At 41.6% G+C, this 19,772-nt stretch overlaps 1 protein-coding gene across 9 annotated transcripts in view; it reads right to left on the bottom strand.

The window, feature by feature from the left end:
- The window catches only part of LOC133485510 (signal-induced proliferation-associated 1-like protein 2), a 103,400-nt gene that overhangs the window by 36,895 nt on the left and 46,733 nt on the right, over window positions 1–19,772 (bottom strand). For all 9 annotated transcript variants that reach the window (XM_061789311.1, XM_061789317.1, XM_061789312.1 and 6 more), the window contains exons 3-8: window positions 17,599–17,732; window positions 13,085–13,273; window positions 7,467–7,641; window positions 6,951–7,054; window positions 5,074–5,231; window positions 3,974–4,550 (exon numbers count right to left, since the gene is read on the bottom strand). In XM_061789311.1, the coding sequence (XP_061645295.1) occupies window positions 3,974–4,550; window positions 5,074–5,231; window positions 6,951–7,054; window positions 7,467–7,641; window positions 13,085–13,273; window positions 17,599–17,732 (1,337 nt within the window). The remainder of the gene's footprint in view (window positions 1–3,973; window positions 4,551–5,073; window positions 5,232–6,950; window positions 7,055–7,466; window positions 7,642–13,084; window positions 13,274–17,598; window positions 17,733–19,772) is intronic.

The following is a 19,772-nucleotide window of genomic DNA, read 5'->3' as shown; positions in this document are numbered from 1 at the left end:
ATAATAATAAAAAGAAAATTTCAATTTATACAGAAGAATTAGGTGTGTTATGTAAAGTAACCCCCCTCCATACCAATAATTCTCCATAACCAAGTTCGGCACTGTGTCAAGTCATTTGTCAACAAGTTAGAAATGAGTACATTTTATTGCTTTTAACTTTTACTCTTAAAATCAGTTATATTCATTTTTACTCTTGAGTTTATTTAAGAATAGTAAAATGTTGCTTAAAACACTGCTCGCTAGTAAAAAAAAAAACGCTTTATGATGCTTCAAAAAGTGAAAGCTAAACATACTTCTTTATGTGGAGATCTGTTTAACATTGGTAAGCAGTCATTAGCTCATGTTCAAAGATAAAAAACTTAATTTAACAGCACCAATAGACAGGCTTTCATACAGTTACTTGTCACAAATCCCAGCGAGGTAGTATTTTTGTGATGTAGCATGTGACCAGAGATTGAACCAAAAATAATCACCTGGGCTATACATGATGAATGTCGCATTGTGACAAAAAATAAAAATGTAGATTAAAACTCTGCAGAGCAGATTAAAATGTTATAACCCCTATAATCTAAATCAGAGAAGATTTAGCAAATCAGTAGTACTCCCCCCCAAAAAATCAATGCTTTCATCGTTCTAATCCAAATAATGTTTTTATCCATACACCCACAGGAAAGTCAGAAGAAAAGGATCACACATCTCACAGTGATGTGTTCAATAAAATCCAAACATGGGGCCCTGAGCTCAGCGACACCCTGGAGAGCAGGATGTTATCACAAAGCTCTTAGTGGTGTTCTCACACAGGCTACACAGCATTATAGTGGCCAATTTACTTGCTTCACATTACATCACTAGCTCGACTCTATGGAAATACGTCCAATGAAAACGGATTTGGGGCAGCTTCCATGACAAAAAGAAGACCTCTCGGATTAAATTGGGCAGGGTCATGTTAATGATGCACATTTTATAAGGCAATCACAGATAGCCACTCGCTTACTCGTACTTATTATCACTTTTTGTGAGATATCCGTCACAAATCCCATGGGAAAGAGCTCTGCAAATGTGAGAAAGATTAGCATGGCCAATGAGGAAGAGATATCCTTTGGCTAATCACAAATGTTAATATGGGCTGCCCTGTTCCTTCATGTGAAGAATGTACTAACTAAGGTGACTGCAAACCCATATGAAATCAAAAGCCAGTGTCATTCGGCTGCATATTTTTGGTCCCTTATTTCTACATTCTCATGTCTAAGCTCTGGGCAACTGTGCTATTCGTCTAAATATTAGAGTACAGGAATGTGTTTCATTCATGTTTGTCATTTGAGAAGAAAAGCTCTGGCATTGTTTTAGTTACATTTTATGTCTGGATTTGTTTGTGATTTACTTCGCATTGTTTTTAAAAGCAAGCTCAGGGCACAGTGTGTTGATGTACCGATTCTTCATTTCCCGAGCCACTACACACACACGCATGCACGCACACACACACGCGCACACACACACACACACACACACACACAAACAGCTTTTAGTGCTATAGATGCAACACAGAATAAAGCAAATTAAACTGGTTAGGAATGTACCAATGCTCTCTGGTTTGAGGGAAGTTTAAGAAATTGCCACAGAGCTATTTTGGATTTGGAGAGTTAAAAAATTATTATCTGATCGGTCCGTAAAACATAATGCAAATCCCAATTTCCAAGTACCAGGCACCAATTGTCACCATCTGGACTAAGTATTTAAAACTTGGCATACTTGCTCTGGACTACAAAATACCTGAGCCCCAAATGACACTGTGCAACCTAAAAGCACATGTGCAGAATGGAGATGAGAAGACATGGATTAGGTAGGTAATTCTGAAAACGAGCAACAAGTCCCAGATGTCTATTGTTAGTCTCGCAGACCCAATAACTGTGACCGTATTTCCTCCCCCAAAACTGGGTTGTGTCCTGTTTAAAAGATGCCTCACTCATAACATTTATCAACTCAAAACATTGCCTCAAATCTCATGAACACTGATTGTCAATTCCATTAAAATCTTGTTTTTCCTAATGGTTCCACTCAATTGAGAGCAACTCAAATCCATCTAAATATGTGACCTAAATAATTGGCACCTGCGCTGAATGTGAGTGATTAGCAACAAATTACAAGGAGGGTTAAAATCATTTTTGGACTGATTAAACACATTTAAAAAATGAGGGGAGTGATAGGAAAGTAGTAGTAATAACATTAATAAGAGCAGGTTTGAATAGAAACATATGAGACAGAGGAAAATGGGTTGTGGTGAACCTACAGTGGAAGAGTTATTTTTGCAGAATGAATTGAGGTCCCACATAAATACTTATAATGGTTAAAAAAAAGGCTTAGTTTAGGTAGTCATTCTCCTTGCTTCCATGTGTGATTTGCCCTCCTTGTAATGTGAAACGCTAATAGCAGATGAGAAACGTCTTCAAACTGCAATTGGCTGTTAATCTGACTCTTAAATCATGTGCTATAACTACAGCACACAAGGTTTAAATAACATCAAATGAGTCCCAACAGCGGTGGCACTGTGGACACGTGGTTAGTTTGTCTGTTCTCGCAGTTCTGAGATCAAGGATTGAAATCTCAACTCCAGCAACCCTGTGTGGAGTTTTCATGTTTATCCTACCCATGCTTGCTACAGATACATAATTACAGATGATTACTTACAAATAGTTCTTCCTTCCACGTTCCAAAACCATGCATGTTAGGTTAAAGGAAGAGTATATGGACCATAAGTGTGAATGCTTGTGTATGTGCCTTGCGATTGGCTGGCGACGGGTCCAGGGTGTACCGAGCCTCTCGTCCAAATTTAGCTGGGATAGGCTCCGGTTCACTTGCAACCCTAATGAGTGCAAGTGCTGTAGAAAATGAATGGATTGAGTTGTAACAGCATCATAGTTACTCAATGCCAACAAGGGCCTTAATTACTCTGAGCTCGCCAATGCAACTAACCCAAATGAGTATTAGCAATTTGGAAACCAACACCAAACCAACTGTGCGCCATCTTTGCAAATCCAGAATAGAAAACTAAATTACTTAGTCATTTACAGTGACTATGGCGAAGTTACTGTTAGCATGTCTTGCAGTAACAGTAGAGCAGACATTTAGAGATCTAAAGCCTTTTGTCATTATATTTTGATTCTGACTGCATCATTAAATTTTCCCAAACTTGCATTTATTCTTAAAAAAGTATAAGTAATAATGCATCGCAGATGACCACAAAGTTGTGCACCAGGTGACTTTGTGTGACATGTTTAAACAAAGTAACAAGATTCCATTAGTAAGGTCAGCTCAAATGAAACCGTTAACCATGTTTATAATGACATTGAGAATGTCAGAACTTTATAATTAGTACCAGCATTACTGCTATTGAAACAAAATGTTAATGTAATCAAAATCAAACTGCGAACTGGGTTCTGCACACACACACACACACACACACACACACACACACACACCCACACCCACACGCGTACGCACACACGCATTCATTCATTCATCTTCCGTACCACTTATCATCACTAGGGTCGGGGGCGTGCTGGAGCCTATCCCAGCTATCTTCAGGCGAGAGGCGGCGTACAACCTGAACTGGTTGCCAGCCAATCGCTGGGAACATTTAAATAAAACCATTTCCACTCACATTCACACCTACGGCCAATTTAGAGTCTTCAAGCCACCTACCATGCATGGTTTTGGAATGTGGGAGGAAACCGGAGTACACGGGGAAAACCCACTCAGGCAAGGGTTCACAGGCGAGACCAGACACACACATGCACGCACGCAGAAATCTCTACAGCAGATGTGGTGGATGGATAACTATCAATCTAATTATCACTTAGGTTCCTTGAATATGTTAGGATTGAAGCATAAGTGACAAATCATTGCTTCTCCTATACAACGATGTAGTGTAGCAAGAAGTCAGGGACTTTAAAATGAGAGACTTTGAAGGATTTACCTCTAATCTTTGCACCATCTCCCGGATGTCTTCTCCGCAGTTGTCATGAGCAGACAACATGACACACTCCCCGCGCTCATAGAAGATCTTTATACTCATAATCCCTGAGGTCCAGCCAATGACATCGCGACAAGAGCAGTTGAAAACGACATTTTTTGATTCCTCCTCAATGAGCACAATGAACTCGTTGGATATGCCGAGCAAGCAGTCCACATCCATCGACTGGCCAAAATCCCGGGCCCGAACGCTCCAAGTGATGGCTCCAACACTGAACACATGTGCATCCTTCCTGGGTTTCACTTTCTCCTTCTTCTTGGCTCCGAGGTTAATGAAGCTGAATTTGACAGCAGAGTCAATTGTAGCAGTGCTAACAAAGTTTTCTGCCAGGTCCTTTAGGTACTCCTGCCGCGTACGGGTCGCCATGGCTCGGAACTTCTCTGACTTATGTGCTGCATTTTCTCCATTTATGACTTTGGCAAGCAGGAAGTCCCTAAAAACTGCAGACTTCGGGAAAGTCACAGACTTTGGAATAGGGGGACCGAATGGAGGCACGTCTTTAGACCTGGACACGCCCACACTGGAAAACAAAGTGAAATAAGTGTTAACAGAACTGCTCATATAAAAAGCAGCAAATAGAAGTGTGAAAATCATAACACGATGAAAACAAGGGAGAGTTCATCTCAATCTGACTCTGTTGAACAAACACTAGGGGTTTATGTTGACTCCAAAAACACAGAGATTTGTAAGTTTAAATTTCTAGGTGTTATAATAACCATCATTACTGAGCAGATCAAGGCTCACTTGTTATTCTTCCACTGTCAAATACGATGAAGCCATAGAACAAACCATAGAGAACAATCAGTATAACATTATCATTACCCTCGCAAATTAATAGCTGTTAAAATAGGTGGCATAAAAACATTTATGCAAAGCCAATAAAAAGATGACACAACTACTTACTTTGTCTTAAAGATATTTAATTGACTCTCATTCCAAAGTACTATGGCTGCAATATTTGTTGATTTGACATGTTGCCACACACATTTTGATTTTTAAAGATAGCTTTACGGGAACCTTTCAGGCAAGCCTGTTTTATTTACCTGTAGCAGACATTATCAGTGCAGGGATTGTGGACTTTGACGATGACAAATACATGCTGGAAATGAGAACGGATGCTCTTCGGAGTAAAAGGAAGGGCCCCGGGCTCCTGGAATACTATGGTGACGATGTCATTGCCAATGTGCCTTTTCCGCAATAACTAAAAACAAGACAGGGACATCAGTTTTATACAAGGAAAAAATCCCAATATGCCTTTTCTGCATTAACTAAAAACAAGACAGGGACATCAGTTTTATACAAGGATACAAATGATATTTTATGTTGTAAGGTAGGCTGTTTTTTAATGATCATCTTTAAAATTCAGAATGTGATGTCTATTCACAAAAGTAAAGGTTTTTCTCAGAACTTTAGGGAAGAGACCATTGATCCCCTAACCTAATTTAGACAGCCTCTTTTGTTGAGTAGTGTACTGACTGTATTTTCAGGCTTAAGTGAATTTAGATCAAAGCTGAAATAGAGGTAAGAGAGGTGAATGTGAGAGGATGGCTGGAACAATTTGGTCCTGCTGAAAGATGACCAAGGAGATTTAAATTAAGTGACCCAACTTTGTGACATACATCCATCCATCCATTTTCTGAGCCGCTTATCCTCACAAGGGTCGCGTGCTGGAGCCTATCCCAGCTATCATCGGGCAATAAAAGACAAATCACAAGTGTCTGAAGGCCTTTTGTTCATTGCGCATTCATGTCAACACAGAAAAAGTGTGTGAAAACTCAACTAGTGGGACCTTTATGATTGCAGATTTAGGGCACCACTGGTTGTCGAGCAATGGCTACAATCATTTAATTTCACTTGTTAGTGTAGATAGGCAGGTCCAGCCCCTGGCGATGCATTGATTAAAATCCTACTATGAGGTACCGTTGCCTTGGCAATGCTCAGAGTTTCAACGTGATGGGTTGTTACTGTGGCAAAATGATCCTGGCGGGGCAGACTGGCAGCAGTCAGGAATGAAGCTCAATTATTTTCTGTTACGCCCCCCCACCCCCCTAGGAAGAAGAAAACATGCGACTATAAATAGTATCATTTGTCTATACAATTGTCATTAGTACACCTCTGCATAACGTCATTAGTACACCTCTGCATAACATTATATCCTTATTACCATTTATTTTTGCAGCACTTGTGTCATCCAGCATGACAGAGACTATGTCTAATGCTCCAGGAAGTATCAGCTCTTCTGCTATTGTGTGTTTTTTTTTTGCACTGAGCAATTTAGTACGCCACCTTATATGATGCTAACAGTGCTCGCTGGTTTACTGAAGTAGCGTTCACAAAGTGGGATGATTGTTGGCAATATTCGTCACGTTTTCACTGAAAAAACTCCAGCGGCTTATCAGTGTGACTGGGGTGTAATGTCTTCAAGTGACGCCTTAATTTATTTGGCTTCATGCTGTCCACTGCCAGAATTTTCAGACATTAAAACGCACAGGTCTTTCTTCGTCTCGTCACAGTGAAGCCGAGTGCTACATACGCTTCGTCATATTTTCACGTCTTAGCCTTTGGCCCATTATCTCCGTCTCTTGCCGCCTCTCTTTTCATCCCTGTTACAAATTTGTCCATGTCTCGAGAGTTTGTTTACACTTCATACCGTTTGCTCGGTGCAAAATAGCCCTACACCATAGCGACAGCCCCACTGCCACCTACTGTAGTGGATGTGTAATTACACTTAATTCGAGTACGGCCAACAAAAGAAAGCATGTTCTCCAGGGTCACACGCGCCGCTCCTGTTACGGCATGGGGGCGCGCCCCACTATTTGAGAAGCACTGCCTTATAGGAAGCTGCTTACAGACTAAAGTCTAGCATCAAACTGGTTTACAACACAGGCGTGCTACACGAATGTTTGTGGTGTTGACTGACCTGTTGTCTGTTGTTGGGGGTGTAAGGGAGCATGGTGGATACGTGAAACATCAACTCATAGTCCTTGTAGGTGGTGTAGAGAGAATGTGTGCCTGTGGAATCAGCTGGAAAAAACAAAACAAACAAAAAAACTTTTAATTGCATTCAGATTACAATTCTTGCATTCAGGTGGAAGGGAAATAGCTAATCAATTGTTATCATTTAAAATATTATTATTAATGGCCTGGGAACAATCTTTCTTTGAAATTCCTGAACTCCTGCACAGAATTAAGCCACCATAAGGAGGATGTCATGTGTTCCTTGTTAGATTGTAAACTAGGCGAGACTTTATCAAACAGCTCCTCTGTTGGTTACAGCTATGTACTGTAGGGCACTCCCTTTGGCCTCACTTGCATCAAGGCGTAATTAATCAACAAATTCTACATTTATCAACATCATTCTTAATGAAGAATTAAGTGACTGCTATACCAATTATTATTCCATATTTGCTGTTGTGGATTTGGGGGTTTATCTTACTTTTGTTATCTAGCTGCGCTCTGTACTTAGTGAACCCTTTGAGACGAACTCTCTGGCCCAAAAGATCCAAGAACTCCTCCAGTGCTGGTCCAGCGCTCTCGTTATTGTACATCTCTTCTTCGGTGCTTTGGCCCGCCTTACAATAAAGCACACCAACCTTATGCTGGAAACTTAACTGGAAAGAGAGACATACACACAAGCACACACTCAAGTATAAGTATAATTTCCTGCTGCAGCTTTGTAGCATACAAAACACTTGTTAATACTCTGCATGATGCACTCAAAAGCCTGAGAGTGCCCACTCGTCATGTCACAGCTAATGCAATGGCTTTCGTAACCTCTTCTAGGGCAGAGCTGAGCTTCCCCCTTTGTAAAGTAAAGCTATGACATCACATTGGCCTCATGTCGAGCATAAATCTTAACCCAGTTAATACGTACTACATCCAGTGGGTGCGGAAAGTATTCAGACCCCCTTAAATTTTTCACTCTTTGTTACAACCCCAATTCCAATGAAGTTGGGACGTTGTGTTAAACATAAATAAAAACAGACTACAGTGTTCCCTCGCCACTTCGCGCTTCACGGTTTGCGGCTTCAGTGCTTCTTGGGTTTTTCCAAAATATTCATAAAAAAATAATAATAAATAATGAGGTGATGAGCAGTGCCTTGTTTTCTTCATACATACCGCTTAGAATTAAGGCAAAAGACCAGAGAATCATATTTCTCACCATCTTGGAGTACTTCGGGTGTTTTTTTTAGCAAACTCCATGCAGGCTTTCATGTGTCTTGCACTGAGGAGAGGCTTCCGTCGGGCCACTCTGCCATAAAGCCCCGACTGGTGGAGGGCTGCAGTGATGGTTGACTTTCTAGAAATTTCTCCCATCTCCCGACTGCATCTCTGGAGCTCAGCCACAGTGATCTTTGGGTTCTTCTTTACCACTCTCACCTAGGCTTTTCTCCCCCGATTGCTCAGTTTGTCCGGACGGTCAGCTCTAGGAAGGGTTCTGGTCGTCCCAAACCTCTTCCATTTAAGGATTATGGAGGCCGCTGTGCTCTTAGGAACTGTAAGGTCTTATATAGACAGGTGTGTGGCTTTCCTAATCAAGTCTAATCAGTATAATCAAACACAGTTGGACTCCAATGAAGGTGTAGAACCATCTCAAGGATGATCAGAAGAAATGGACAGCACACGAGTTAAATATATGAGTGTCACAGCAAAGGTTCTGAATACTTATGGATGTGTGTTATTTCAGTTTTTCTTTTTTAATAAATCTGCAAAAATTTCAACAATTCTGTTTTTTTCTGTCAATATGGGGTGCTCTGTGTACATTAATGAAGAAAAGATGAACTTACGGTAAATGATTTTAGCAAATGGCTGCAATATAAAAAAGAGTGAGAAATTTAAGGGGGTCTGAATACTTTCCGTACCCACTGTATGTAGCTGCAGCTAACGAGCAGTGAATTTGTGAATTAGAACTATGAGATGAAACCTACACCTTTAAAGATATGCACTTGATCTCACATGAAAGCTTTTATTTTGACTAACATTATTATTACAGTATTTAGTTTAGATAAAGATATGCCTAAATGGCAAAGTCTTGTCCATAGAGTCAAAATATAACATTACAGATTTTTTTGTTTTGTTTTTTTACTGCGGGTATTATTACTGGCCAGGTCAAAATGACATGGAGCCTTCTCCACCATCATCAATCTTTAATGGCTCACTGCTCCTTGAAGCTGACCAAACCAAAGAGTCAAAGGGGAAATAATAAATGACCGCCAGCCTCTGTATTTGGCACCTGTTGCCCGTATCCTCACTTGAAGACATCAACTTGACCCAGGGTCAATAAGTCTTTACAGCAAAAAACAAAAAGGTTTCTGTGGATGTGAAAAGTAAAAGCAACAAAATAGAATTGTTTTTTTCCTCCCTTACAGGTCATCAGCTCCTGGTGTACTGCTGACACTGTTGTCATGGTGACTTCCGCTATCAGGCAATCTGCTGTGCACTAAAGTGGCAGCACTGACAGAAGGCTTTTATACCATGTCAAGCAGTGGCAATGGCAAGATGAGGTTCCTTCCTTTGAAAAAAAAAAATGTCTTTGGTTCACTTAACCTTTTTTGCTCTTGTTAAGACACTGGCTGATGGCAAGAACAATTACATTGACGGGAATTACGTTGGTGGGAACTTGGCATTGTTTGAAAAGTGCAAACACATAACAGCGGACAGAACAAGTGCATTGGTAAATCTCCTGAGATACAGCTCACAATATATCTACCGAAAGCTTTTCCTCAAGTGGTGTCAGCTCATGAAACACTCTATGACAAATAGGTTCATCTCCACGGCATCAAACCACAAAAATAGAAAAACACGTTATTTATAGTGGCACTTATACTAACCGATGTACCGTATAGGGAACTTGAGAAAAATAAAGGAGGGGGCATTAATTCTATTAATCCTCATGTATAAATAAGATCGCACGTGATTGATTTTCTTAAGCGGGGGGAGGCACTGCAATAACAGCCTCAGTAGGAGGCATATGTGTTATTGAACCTGTGAACAACTCTCGCTTAAATCTGAATCATATCTCAATATGCAGTAGGCTTTAAATTATTTGGCTTTACCGTTTAACTATAAGATAATGAATGGAAGCTATCTATCTGATAAAAAGAAATCCAAAATTACCTAGTATTTGTGTTTCTAACAAAGTTCTGGTGAAGATACGAATGGAAGACAATGGCAGTAAATCATTTATTACAAGGATACTATTATCTAACACCAAGAGGCTACTTTTAATCTTGTTCCCATCTGTCCTTGTAAAAATTAAATATACAAAGTTTGAGATAATGTAATAGGGATGGTAAAGGAAAGGGTCTGGTAATTTTCTAGATGGAGGGAACAGATATTTTAGATTTTACATTAATAGCTTACTTAAGAATATAATTTATATGACCTAAAATCACATCCCAAAATGTCTACTAGCAGGCTGATGCATTTCCGAGTCCATGTGCACACATGTAAAATACATTTATGTGCTCTTATCTCCTTTTACATCCTGGCCATTTCAGTAACTGAATGAGAAGCTATGAGGGATTTTCTCTCAGCAAAACTGATCATGTAGATACTCTAAAGGCCTCTCACTAGCCGTGCAAACACATAATCTGATAGACATGCAAACATATGCGGGGGGAAAAAAATCCAACTGTTCCACACTCATCACTGTACATGCACAATCATAAAACGAAAGGCCGTCGAAGTTGCAATCTTTCCTGTCACATTATTGAGATGCTGAAAATCCAGTTTTCTTGCCTTATTAAACATTTATACAGCAACAATAATGTTAATGATCAAATCAGGAGTGTAAACAAATAAAGATGCCGAATATAAAAGTGGTGACTATTATAATTCAACATCTTTTAACAAAGTCATCTTGTGGTTATGAGCAAAATCATTACAATCTTAATTACATTTAACTCACTTTAGAGCAGTCACTTGACTCCTCCTGTTTACACTGTGGAACAAAATCCTGATATACCAGAGGGAAATGGCACTGTCATTCACATTTTAAGAGGCAATCCCCTGACATTTAGAAAGAATGCTTCATGTTAACAAATGTAATTACGTTGATAAGTAGCCATATCTCTAATAGGGAGCCTCAGACAACCAAGTGCAATGTTGCTTAATCCCTGCACACTTCTTCCTGTCCAATAAATCTAATACCTGTCAGTGTTCTTATCACTAAAAGGCCACTCACATCTAGACAACCTCACGTGACATCCTGCAACAATCAAGCAAAATACGCCATCACGAGCACAGAATCAAGTTATTAAATGGTTTACTTCAGAAATCAGATCAGAAGAGTCTAAATAATCAATGCAGGTCGAGTGTGTAGGATTTATATTGATTATAATAAAGTGTGATATTTGCTGTCTTCTGTCCCCAGCATATCTGAAAAGGTTCCAATAAGTCCTTATTTAAAGTGAAATCATAGTTTAGTTTTTAAATAACTGTTAGAAGGTAGTTGATGAAAATAAAGACTGAGAACTAATGTATGTCGTACTAAACAGTGGAGAATTTGGGTCATAATTTCAAAAGGTATATTTGACACAAACACAACACAGCTCATCACCCAGGTCTCTATTTTTGGAACTAGTAGGAATCCAGCAATGCGCTTGCCGTAACTCTGAGAGGAGCCTGGCTAGACATGGTTTTGGTAATTTTATGGATCGGCGTATCCCCAGCGCATCTAAAAGTGGGATGTCTGCGCTGGTGTGGGAGTCGTCACAGAAGAGTTCAATCCTTTCTGATCGAAGCGGCTTCTTTAATTCCCTTTAAAAGCATCACAATAGTCATGCATGGAGCCGTCTCTGTACGAGGAATAGGACATAGAAGACTGGAGGATTGAACATTAGCAGGAACCCTTATTGAGTCCAGAAGGAGCTGATGAAAACCGCTGGTGGCTTAAATAGGAGCACACGGACCTTATCTATCTATTGTACATCCCCTCCAACAACACCCCCCTCCCCAGGTGTTACATTATTATAATAATAATGCTTTCAAGTAATTGCTTTCTACAACAATTAAGAGGGTTGGATGCCAGCTGTTGAAATAAGTCTGCCATGCACCACGCATCAGAGGAGCTCACGTGTCTGTCTGCCTCCATTTGCCTCGATCTATTTCACCACAATCAAATGAGAGCACATGCACCAAAACGTAGCGGTAGTCCCAATACGGGTAAATTTACAGGGACTTTTCACCCCAAGATTTCATTCCACCAAGCACATGCCCAAGGGTAAACCCTTGCTGCCCAGCTTGGCGTAGCCACATTGGCAAACACCCACAGCGAGTCTTGCGCTTGCATGTAAATCATGATGTACTCATTTTTACGCTGAAACGCAGCACTGTCTACGAAAATAGAGCCCCTGGTGTTAAATTGTTTTTCACCATTTCTTTTTCCCAGATTAAAAGGGTTCCCAGTGACTCGCTTGGCCCCTGGCATGAGACCTCACCCCCCAAGCCCCATTGACAATTAACCGTTGAGCGTGGCAGGGGTTCACCACATTCAGCGGACACACTCACAGCATTTGAGAAAGGGAACAAATGCTTGATATATATTTTACCATTTTAAAGCCTCATTCAAAGTTGGCCAGGGTCTTTCACAACACTTGTCTGTGGTGTGTCAAATTTGCAAGACATACAGTATATTTCAGGGCCTTTAATGACACGAATAACACATTAACATTTGATATGAAATAAATTGCTAAATATTTTCAGCTGTATACAGTCGACTGCACAAGTGGTTTGAATTGCAGGAATTATATGCTCGGGTCAGCGTAAACATTTTTAAATGACTTCATAGCAAGACCCTCACCTTTCTCCTAATATGATACACATTTCGCATCCCGTGTCCTTTTTACTTGAATATTGTTCAGAACAGCCATTACCTCGGTGGCAGGCACGCTTATGGGTTTAAACTTCTGTTATGACATTCAATTTCTATGTTGTTAATAATGAATACAGAGGTGCGACCAAAAAATTCCCCAAAATGTTAAATTATTTGGAAGAATACATCAATGAGACATTTAACATCCAACATCACTAATTAAAGAGATCTGCACTTACCCCTTGTTCATCCAACTTGAGAAGTTGCTCTGGGACTTTAGGGGAGTTGATTGCCAGCCTCAAGCATTGGATATTGAGCTCTGGGATTACATATTCAAGTACTTCCTTCAGCGGTAACCCACGGGCCGTCCCATGTCGTGCTGTGGATGGGATTGCATCTTCCAGGATGGCTCCTCGGAGGGTGGTCAGCTGTCAGGATATAGATGGCAAAGGCTGAGCAACTACAGTACGCTCTGTTTTATACAATACCTACAGACTGGACACAACATTGAGTACACCTAACCTATGAGAGGGGACAGATATCAGAGCTCTAATTTGATGCAGTTAAGTAATGTTCAATTTCGGGCGAGAGGCGGGGTACACCCTGAACTGGTCGCCAGCCAGTGTGGTAGGAAACCGGAGTGCCCGGAGAAAACCCACGCAGGCACGGGGAGAACATGCAAACTCCACACGGGCGGGGCTGGGATTCAAACCCTGGTCCTCAGAACTGTGAGGCAGATGTGCTAACCAGTCCTTCACCGTGCCGCCCTTAGAGATAGGGTGAGAAGCTCGGTCATCCAGGAGGATCTCAGAGTAGAGCCGCTGCTCCTCCACATCGAGAGGAGTCAGATGAGGTGGCTGGGGCATCTGATTCGGATGCCTCCTGGACGCCTCCCCGGTGAGGTGTTCTGGGCACGTCCCACCGGGAGGAGACGACCCAGGACACGCTGGAGAGACTACGTCTTTCAGCTGGCCTGGGAACGCCTCGGGATCCCCCTGGAAGAGCTGGATGAAGTGGCTGGGGAGAGGGAAGTCTGGGCGTCCCTGCTAAAGCTACAGCCCCCGCAACCCGACCTCGGATAAGCGGTAGAAAATGGATGGATAGATGGATATTGTATTGTCTCTCTTCATGCAGGTGTACCAAAAGTTGTGGCCGTAAACGTATTAGGGTTACGATTCTGTGCTCTCTCCTACCATGTACCAATATCAAAATGGGTAGACACATCCTTGTTCCTGCAAGATCCAGTTATACAGTAATACAATTTCATGTTATGCCGTGCTATTCAGGGCAATGGCTCATTACAGCGCCAATGGGCAGCATTAACATCTCCCATTGTAAATAATTAAAAGTCTAACTGAACACTAGACGTTAAGTCGTATTTTAGTGTTACGATCATTAATGTGCCGGTAATGGTTGAAGCAAACAGCTTTAAAACATGCAGGCTGTAACGACGTGTTGTTGGTTGGAACATTACAGACAAATTTACCCCTATGAATCTCCTATCTGTACAGCCTGCGGATTTACTGTAAATGTCAGCAGTCAATGGCTGCCTGAGAGAGTGGCATGCTGAAAAGCAGATTACTTAACACCAAGCAAAGAGTGGGACACAGAGACAAAGAGCGCTGGGGCTTAATGATAGGAGCCCATGCAAATAGACGCTGCAGTGGTTTGGGAGTTCAAACTGCGTGCTACATGCCGGGTTTGCATGACCCAGATACATTGTTTTATTGAGGGAGTGCTGCATAAACCTAAGAATGGTACTGGATATCGGTGACATTTCTTTGCCTGACACATCTGTTGCACCTGAATTATTCATTGGCTGAGACCACCAAGCATCTATCAGTGAGAGGGTTCCTGTACCAACAGGGACCATGAGAGGGAGCATTCCAGATTGTGGATTAATAAAATTGTATTTGTGTGGGTGGGGGAGAGCGTGCAAGGCCAGTGGCAAGGAGACAGCATCTGCAAGACTGACCAACTGAGCCATGACTGTCACAGAACCACTGGATGCATTTAGGTGTTTAATGTAGATTTGGGGAATGTAAGCTTCCCCTTCTTTTCATGGCCAGTCAAGCATTTGTGCACATAGGCTTGTAACAAAGGAAGCTGTAATAACTCAAAGTGAGGCTGTTAAGCAAGGCAGCCGGTATGTTTGGCATGGCAGAGGCTCAGTCCAGAGATACCTGCCGTTTACTATATTTAAAGAACACACTTTCCCGCCACTAGGATGAAAATAATTCTACTTATGTTGAGGAAACAAGAATTTAAAAAAAATTATATGGGCAAAACCCAGCTCCATGTCCATTTTTACAGTGAATTAAAATTCGCAGAAGCCGGTTCCATGTCCATTTTTACAGTTAATTAAAATTCACAGGAATGTCATTGGTAAGTAATAACAGCCCAAAAATCGATTCACAACATGAAAATGACCATTTCCTTGTAAAGTGAGATGTATCCCACAGGGCAGGGGTGTCAAACTCATTTTTGTTAGGGCCACACTGTAGTTATGGTGTAGAAGGCCATTATGACTGTGAACCCATATAAATGTATAATCGCCTCATATTATTACATACAGTATAGAGAAAAAAATGATGGATAACTTTTTTGAAACACAAAGTCCATCTGTTCATTTTCAACACTGCTTATCCTGGTTAGGGTCGCGGGGTACTGGAGCCTATCCCAGCTGACTTCGGGTGAAAGGCGGACTCCACCCTGAACTGGTCGCCAGTCAGTCGCAGGTCACATATAGACAACCATTCACACTCACATTCAGACCGGAACTGAACCCACGCTGCCCGCACCAACGTCAGGCGAGTGTACCACTACACCATCAGTGAAACACAAAGTCAAGGAACAGTATTTTTTCAACTAAAACTCTTACATTTATTTTTAAAAGTGGGTTGTTAACAGGGCGGCACGGTAGACGAATGGTTAGAGCGTGTGCCTCACAGTTCTGAGGACCGGAGTTCAATCCTCAGCCCCGCCTGTGTGGAGTTTGCATGTTCTCCCCGTGCCTGCGTGGGTTTTCTCCGGGCAATCCGGTTTCCTCCCACATCCCAAAAACATGCATGGTAGGTTAATTGAAGTTTAAATTGTCCGTAGGTGTGAATGTGAGTGCGAATGGTTGTTTGTTTGTATGTGCCCTGTGATTGGCTGGCAACCAGTTCAGGGTGTACCCCGCATCCTGCCCAATGATAGTTGGAATAGGATCCAGCACGCCTGCGACCCTAGTGAGGAGAAGCGGCTCAGAAAACGGATGGATGGATGGGTTGTTAACAGAAAATGCCTGCAATTGCTCAACATTATTAAAAGTGAAGACGATTGGCAATTTTAGAAGTAGCAGAAGCTGCACATGATCTTCTTTCACGGGCCACATAAAATGAAGTGGGGGCTATATCTGGCCCCCGGGCCTTGAGTTTGATAGCTAAGCCACAGGGAATTCTCCAGTAGTTTATGACACTGTACAGTAAATTGCCTAAATTAAACTGATAACTGTCACCAATGACATGGGCAAAATGTCAGAAAAAAAAATATATAAAATATAATGTATGTTTGAGTGGATAAAATAAACAAACTAATGCTGTAACCCCAATCATCCATGCATCGATCCATTTTCTGAACAGCTTATCCTCACGAGGATCGCAGGTGTACTGGTGCCTATCTCAGCTGACTCTGGGCAAGAGGCGGGGTACACCCTGAGCTGGTCGCCAGCCAATCGCAGTGCACACATAAAACCATTCACACTCCTGTTCACACCTATGGACAAATTAGAGTTGTCCATGCATTTTGGGTATGTGGGAGGAGAAACCCACGCAGACACGGGGAGGACATGCAAATTTCACACAGGTTTGGCCTGATTTGAACCCCGACACTCAGAAATGTGAGGCAGATGTGCTAACCGGTCGGTCAGCTACCGTGCCGCTAACCGAAATCGAACCCTTTGTTTTTTTTTTATATAAATTTTCCTCTCTTTTAGCAGTATTCAATAACCACTATCTTCAATTTAGGTTCAAGAAGAGCAACAGTGTGTATTGAACATGAAATACGTTTTATCCACTACGTTATAAAGCGTATCAACTCAGAGGTGCTTCCATCAGACATGGTTACAGTCTCTGTGCGTCACCTCTGTATAGCAGAGGTTGCTTTTCATCTGAAAACACCCTTGTACTGAATGTGTCATGGGTGTGTGTTCTGGGTGTTGTCTTCCCCCTGTCTCGTACACACCTGTTCCTGAGAGCATCTTCCCCACCTGTGCCTCGTTTACCCTAATTACCCCACACATTTAACCTACTGTTTCATTCTTTCTGGTTGCCAGTTCGTTGTAACTTGTCGTCGCGTTCCAGCATTCCTTATTTCCACGTCACAGACTCACAGTAAGACTAGACCCTGTTCCGATTATCGACCTCGCCTTTTTGCCTCACGTTTTTGGATACTGTTGCCTTTTTTTGGATTGCCTGCCTGTGTACCGACCTCTGCCCGTATATTAAACCTCTCTTTTTGAAACTGTCCATTTGTTTTGGTGTCGTGCATCTATGGGTCCTATCCTCTGTTACGTTCATGACAGAATGACCTCAGTGACTGAATGTTGTGCTGAAGGCAACGTGAGGAATAGCATTTAAAAGCATGTTCAAAAGACAGTTCAATACTCTCACAGAATTAGGTGTCTCTACCATGGATTTGTAAAAGTTGCAGTCCGATTTATGACACTAAGCAGGGCGGAAAGAAATAGCAAACAACAGAGCATTACGTTTACCTGACTGGTTCTGAAGGTGATTCGATAGTTGTACTGCATTCCATCTTTCTCCTTCCCGTCATCCAGCCGCTCCCTGCGGATGCTGACTGCCACAGGTCCCAGATGGTCGTCTACCCCAAAATAGTTTTGATGCTCTGGAGATGCATTAAAAAAAAGATCAAATTAATCTCAACAGTTTAGCGTTGACATGTATTCCAGACCTTTCTCAGGCATTTGTGAAGACTTTTTGAATAGTGATCGAGATAAAACCTCAGTTTTTACTTTGACAAATTGTCTCTGGATGTGCTGAATTTAATGCTGTAAAAGGTTCGAGCTTTAAAAGTCAAGCTTTGACAAAAGATTAAAATAAATAAAATTGATTCACTCATAATTAGAACACAGGAGATCTTGGATTTAATGTAAAAAAAAACACAACAACAACCCAAAACATTGTAACAATAAATGAAAATAGAGCTTTGTAAATTTCCTTTGAGCCACTGTAACTCATCACTATCAGTAGGCTGCATTCTTATGCTGGATATGAATGGATTTTTTTATTCAGACAGTAGGAGCTTAGTGAGAGCGGGTTTATATTATTGTTTTTGCATCTGGAATTGATGAATTTATGATCCCAAAACAAACATACCATTTTGAGATGAAGCCAGAAAAAGTGAAGATTATTTGGATCATGCTGATTATATAATTCCTGCAGAGGTTAGATGTTGGGTCCATGCTGTTTAGACTGTGCATTTACCCTGTAATTGTTGTATTGACTAAGAGCAAAGCGCATTTAAGCATTAATAATAAATCAACTGTATCAAGGTCAGCCAGGTTATCCATGTGAGGTCAAACGCTGGTAGAAGGCCAAGAGGCAACTTAATACTGATGGTGTTGACGCAGCGGAAAGTTTTTTTTCAACACTCTTTCGTAACATGTCACTGGCTCACATCACCTGGTGTTGAACATACACCAAAGGTTAAGAAATAGATTGTTTGGGTTGTCATTTCAAATAACACCTCAAGCTTGTCTTCTTGCAGCTTCGCAATGCACAGCCACTTCAAACCTCCACAAGCAATAACATCACATGCGTCACTTTTAATTTTAAATATTTGGTGCAACAGTGTTTTATAACATATTAGGCCTCTTTAGTTCAGTGCCTTCCAACATACAAGATGTGACAAATGGCCAGGTCCTGAAAGAGAGCCTGGCCTTTGATTGTGGATAAACACCGTCCATTAGGGCTGTCTTGGGGATCAACACCCATGCTGATGCAAATGTGGCTTTAAGCAATCAGTGAGATCAATGTTCAGCAAGGCAGACTGATAAAAGCATTCTTTAAAGTAGTGACACGTGGTCATGCTTGTGTGAGTCTACATCTTTGTTTGTGCATGGGTGTGTATGTGTCTGAGGTGGTGACAAACTTGTCTCTCCAATAAAACACCTCATAAAAAGGGCAATGGCTACATTCACAAACTGTGAAAAAGCATCATCATTACAAAAAGAGATGAACAAGAAAACCAAACTGACAGCTGCACATGGTACTTCAGCTATAGAAGCTATATGTGTTGCGATTGGCTAGCAACCAGTTCAGGGTGTACCCCACCTCCTGCCCGAAGATAGCTGGGATATGCTTCAGCACTCCCGTGACCCTTGTGAGGATAAGAGGCTCAGAAAATGGATGGATGGATGGAAGCTATATGTGGTGGCCTGTGTTACCAGAGAGGTTAAACACTATACAGAACCATTTCATAGGAGAGTGAGGGTGGGAGGGAACCTCTCACAGTCAATGATTATCCGAAGAAGTTCAATGGTACATCTAAACATACAGTTCTAGTCTCATTAACCTCAGGAGGGCTTTGAGTGAAGTTCCAAACTCACACTGAGCTTAATTTAAAGCCGAGCATGTTTTTGAGGACATTCAGGCATCTGCCAGTGTTAAAAGGTGAAGCAGCTGTTTTCTGTGGGGCTTAAGGTTGGGAAATTCAATCTGCTGAGAGCAGCCAATCCTAAAACAGTGGGAAAACAGACATGCATAATGATTTGATGGGTTGGGCTGGCATGGATATTTCCAACCACGCTCCCCACTGCCCCCCATGGGGAGCAGCTGCAACACACCCTCTTGCTTACTTCTTAAAACCTCTTTATACTCCCTCGCTCGCACGGCCGACAACGCCCGCATTGCATCACGTGACCGA

Source organism: Phyllopteryx taeniolatus, chromosome 11 (assembly GCF_024500385.1).
Source record: "Phyllopteryx taeniolatus isolate TA_2022b chromosome 11, UOR_Ptae_1.2, whole genome shotgun sequence".
NCBI classification, from domain to species: Eukaryota; Metazoa; Chordata; class Actinopteri; order Syngnathiformes; family Syngnathidae; genus Phyllopteryx; species Phyllopteryx taeniolatus.
Note: the sequence above shows the minus strand (reverse complement) of the source record. Positions and strands in the feature narration are given on the sequence as shown.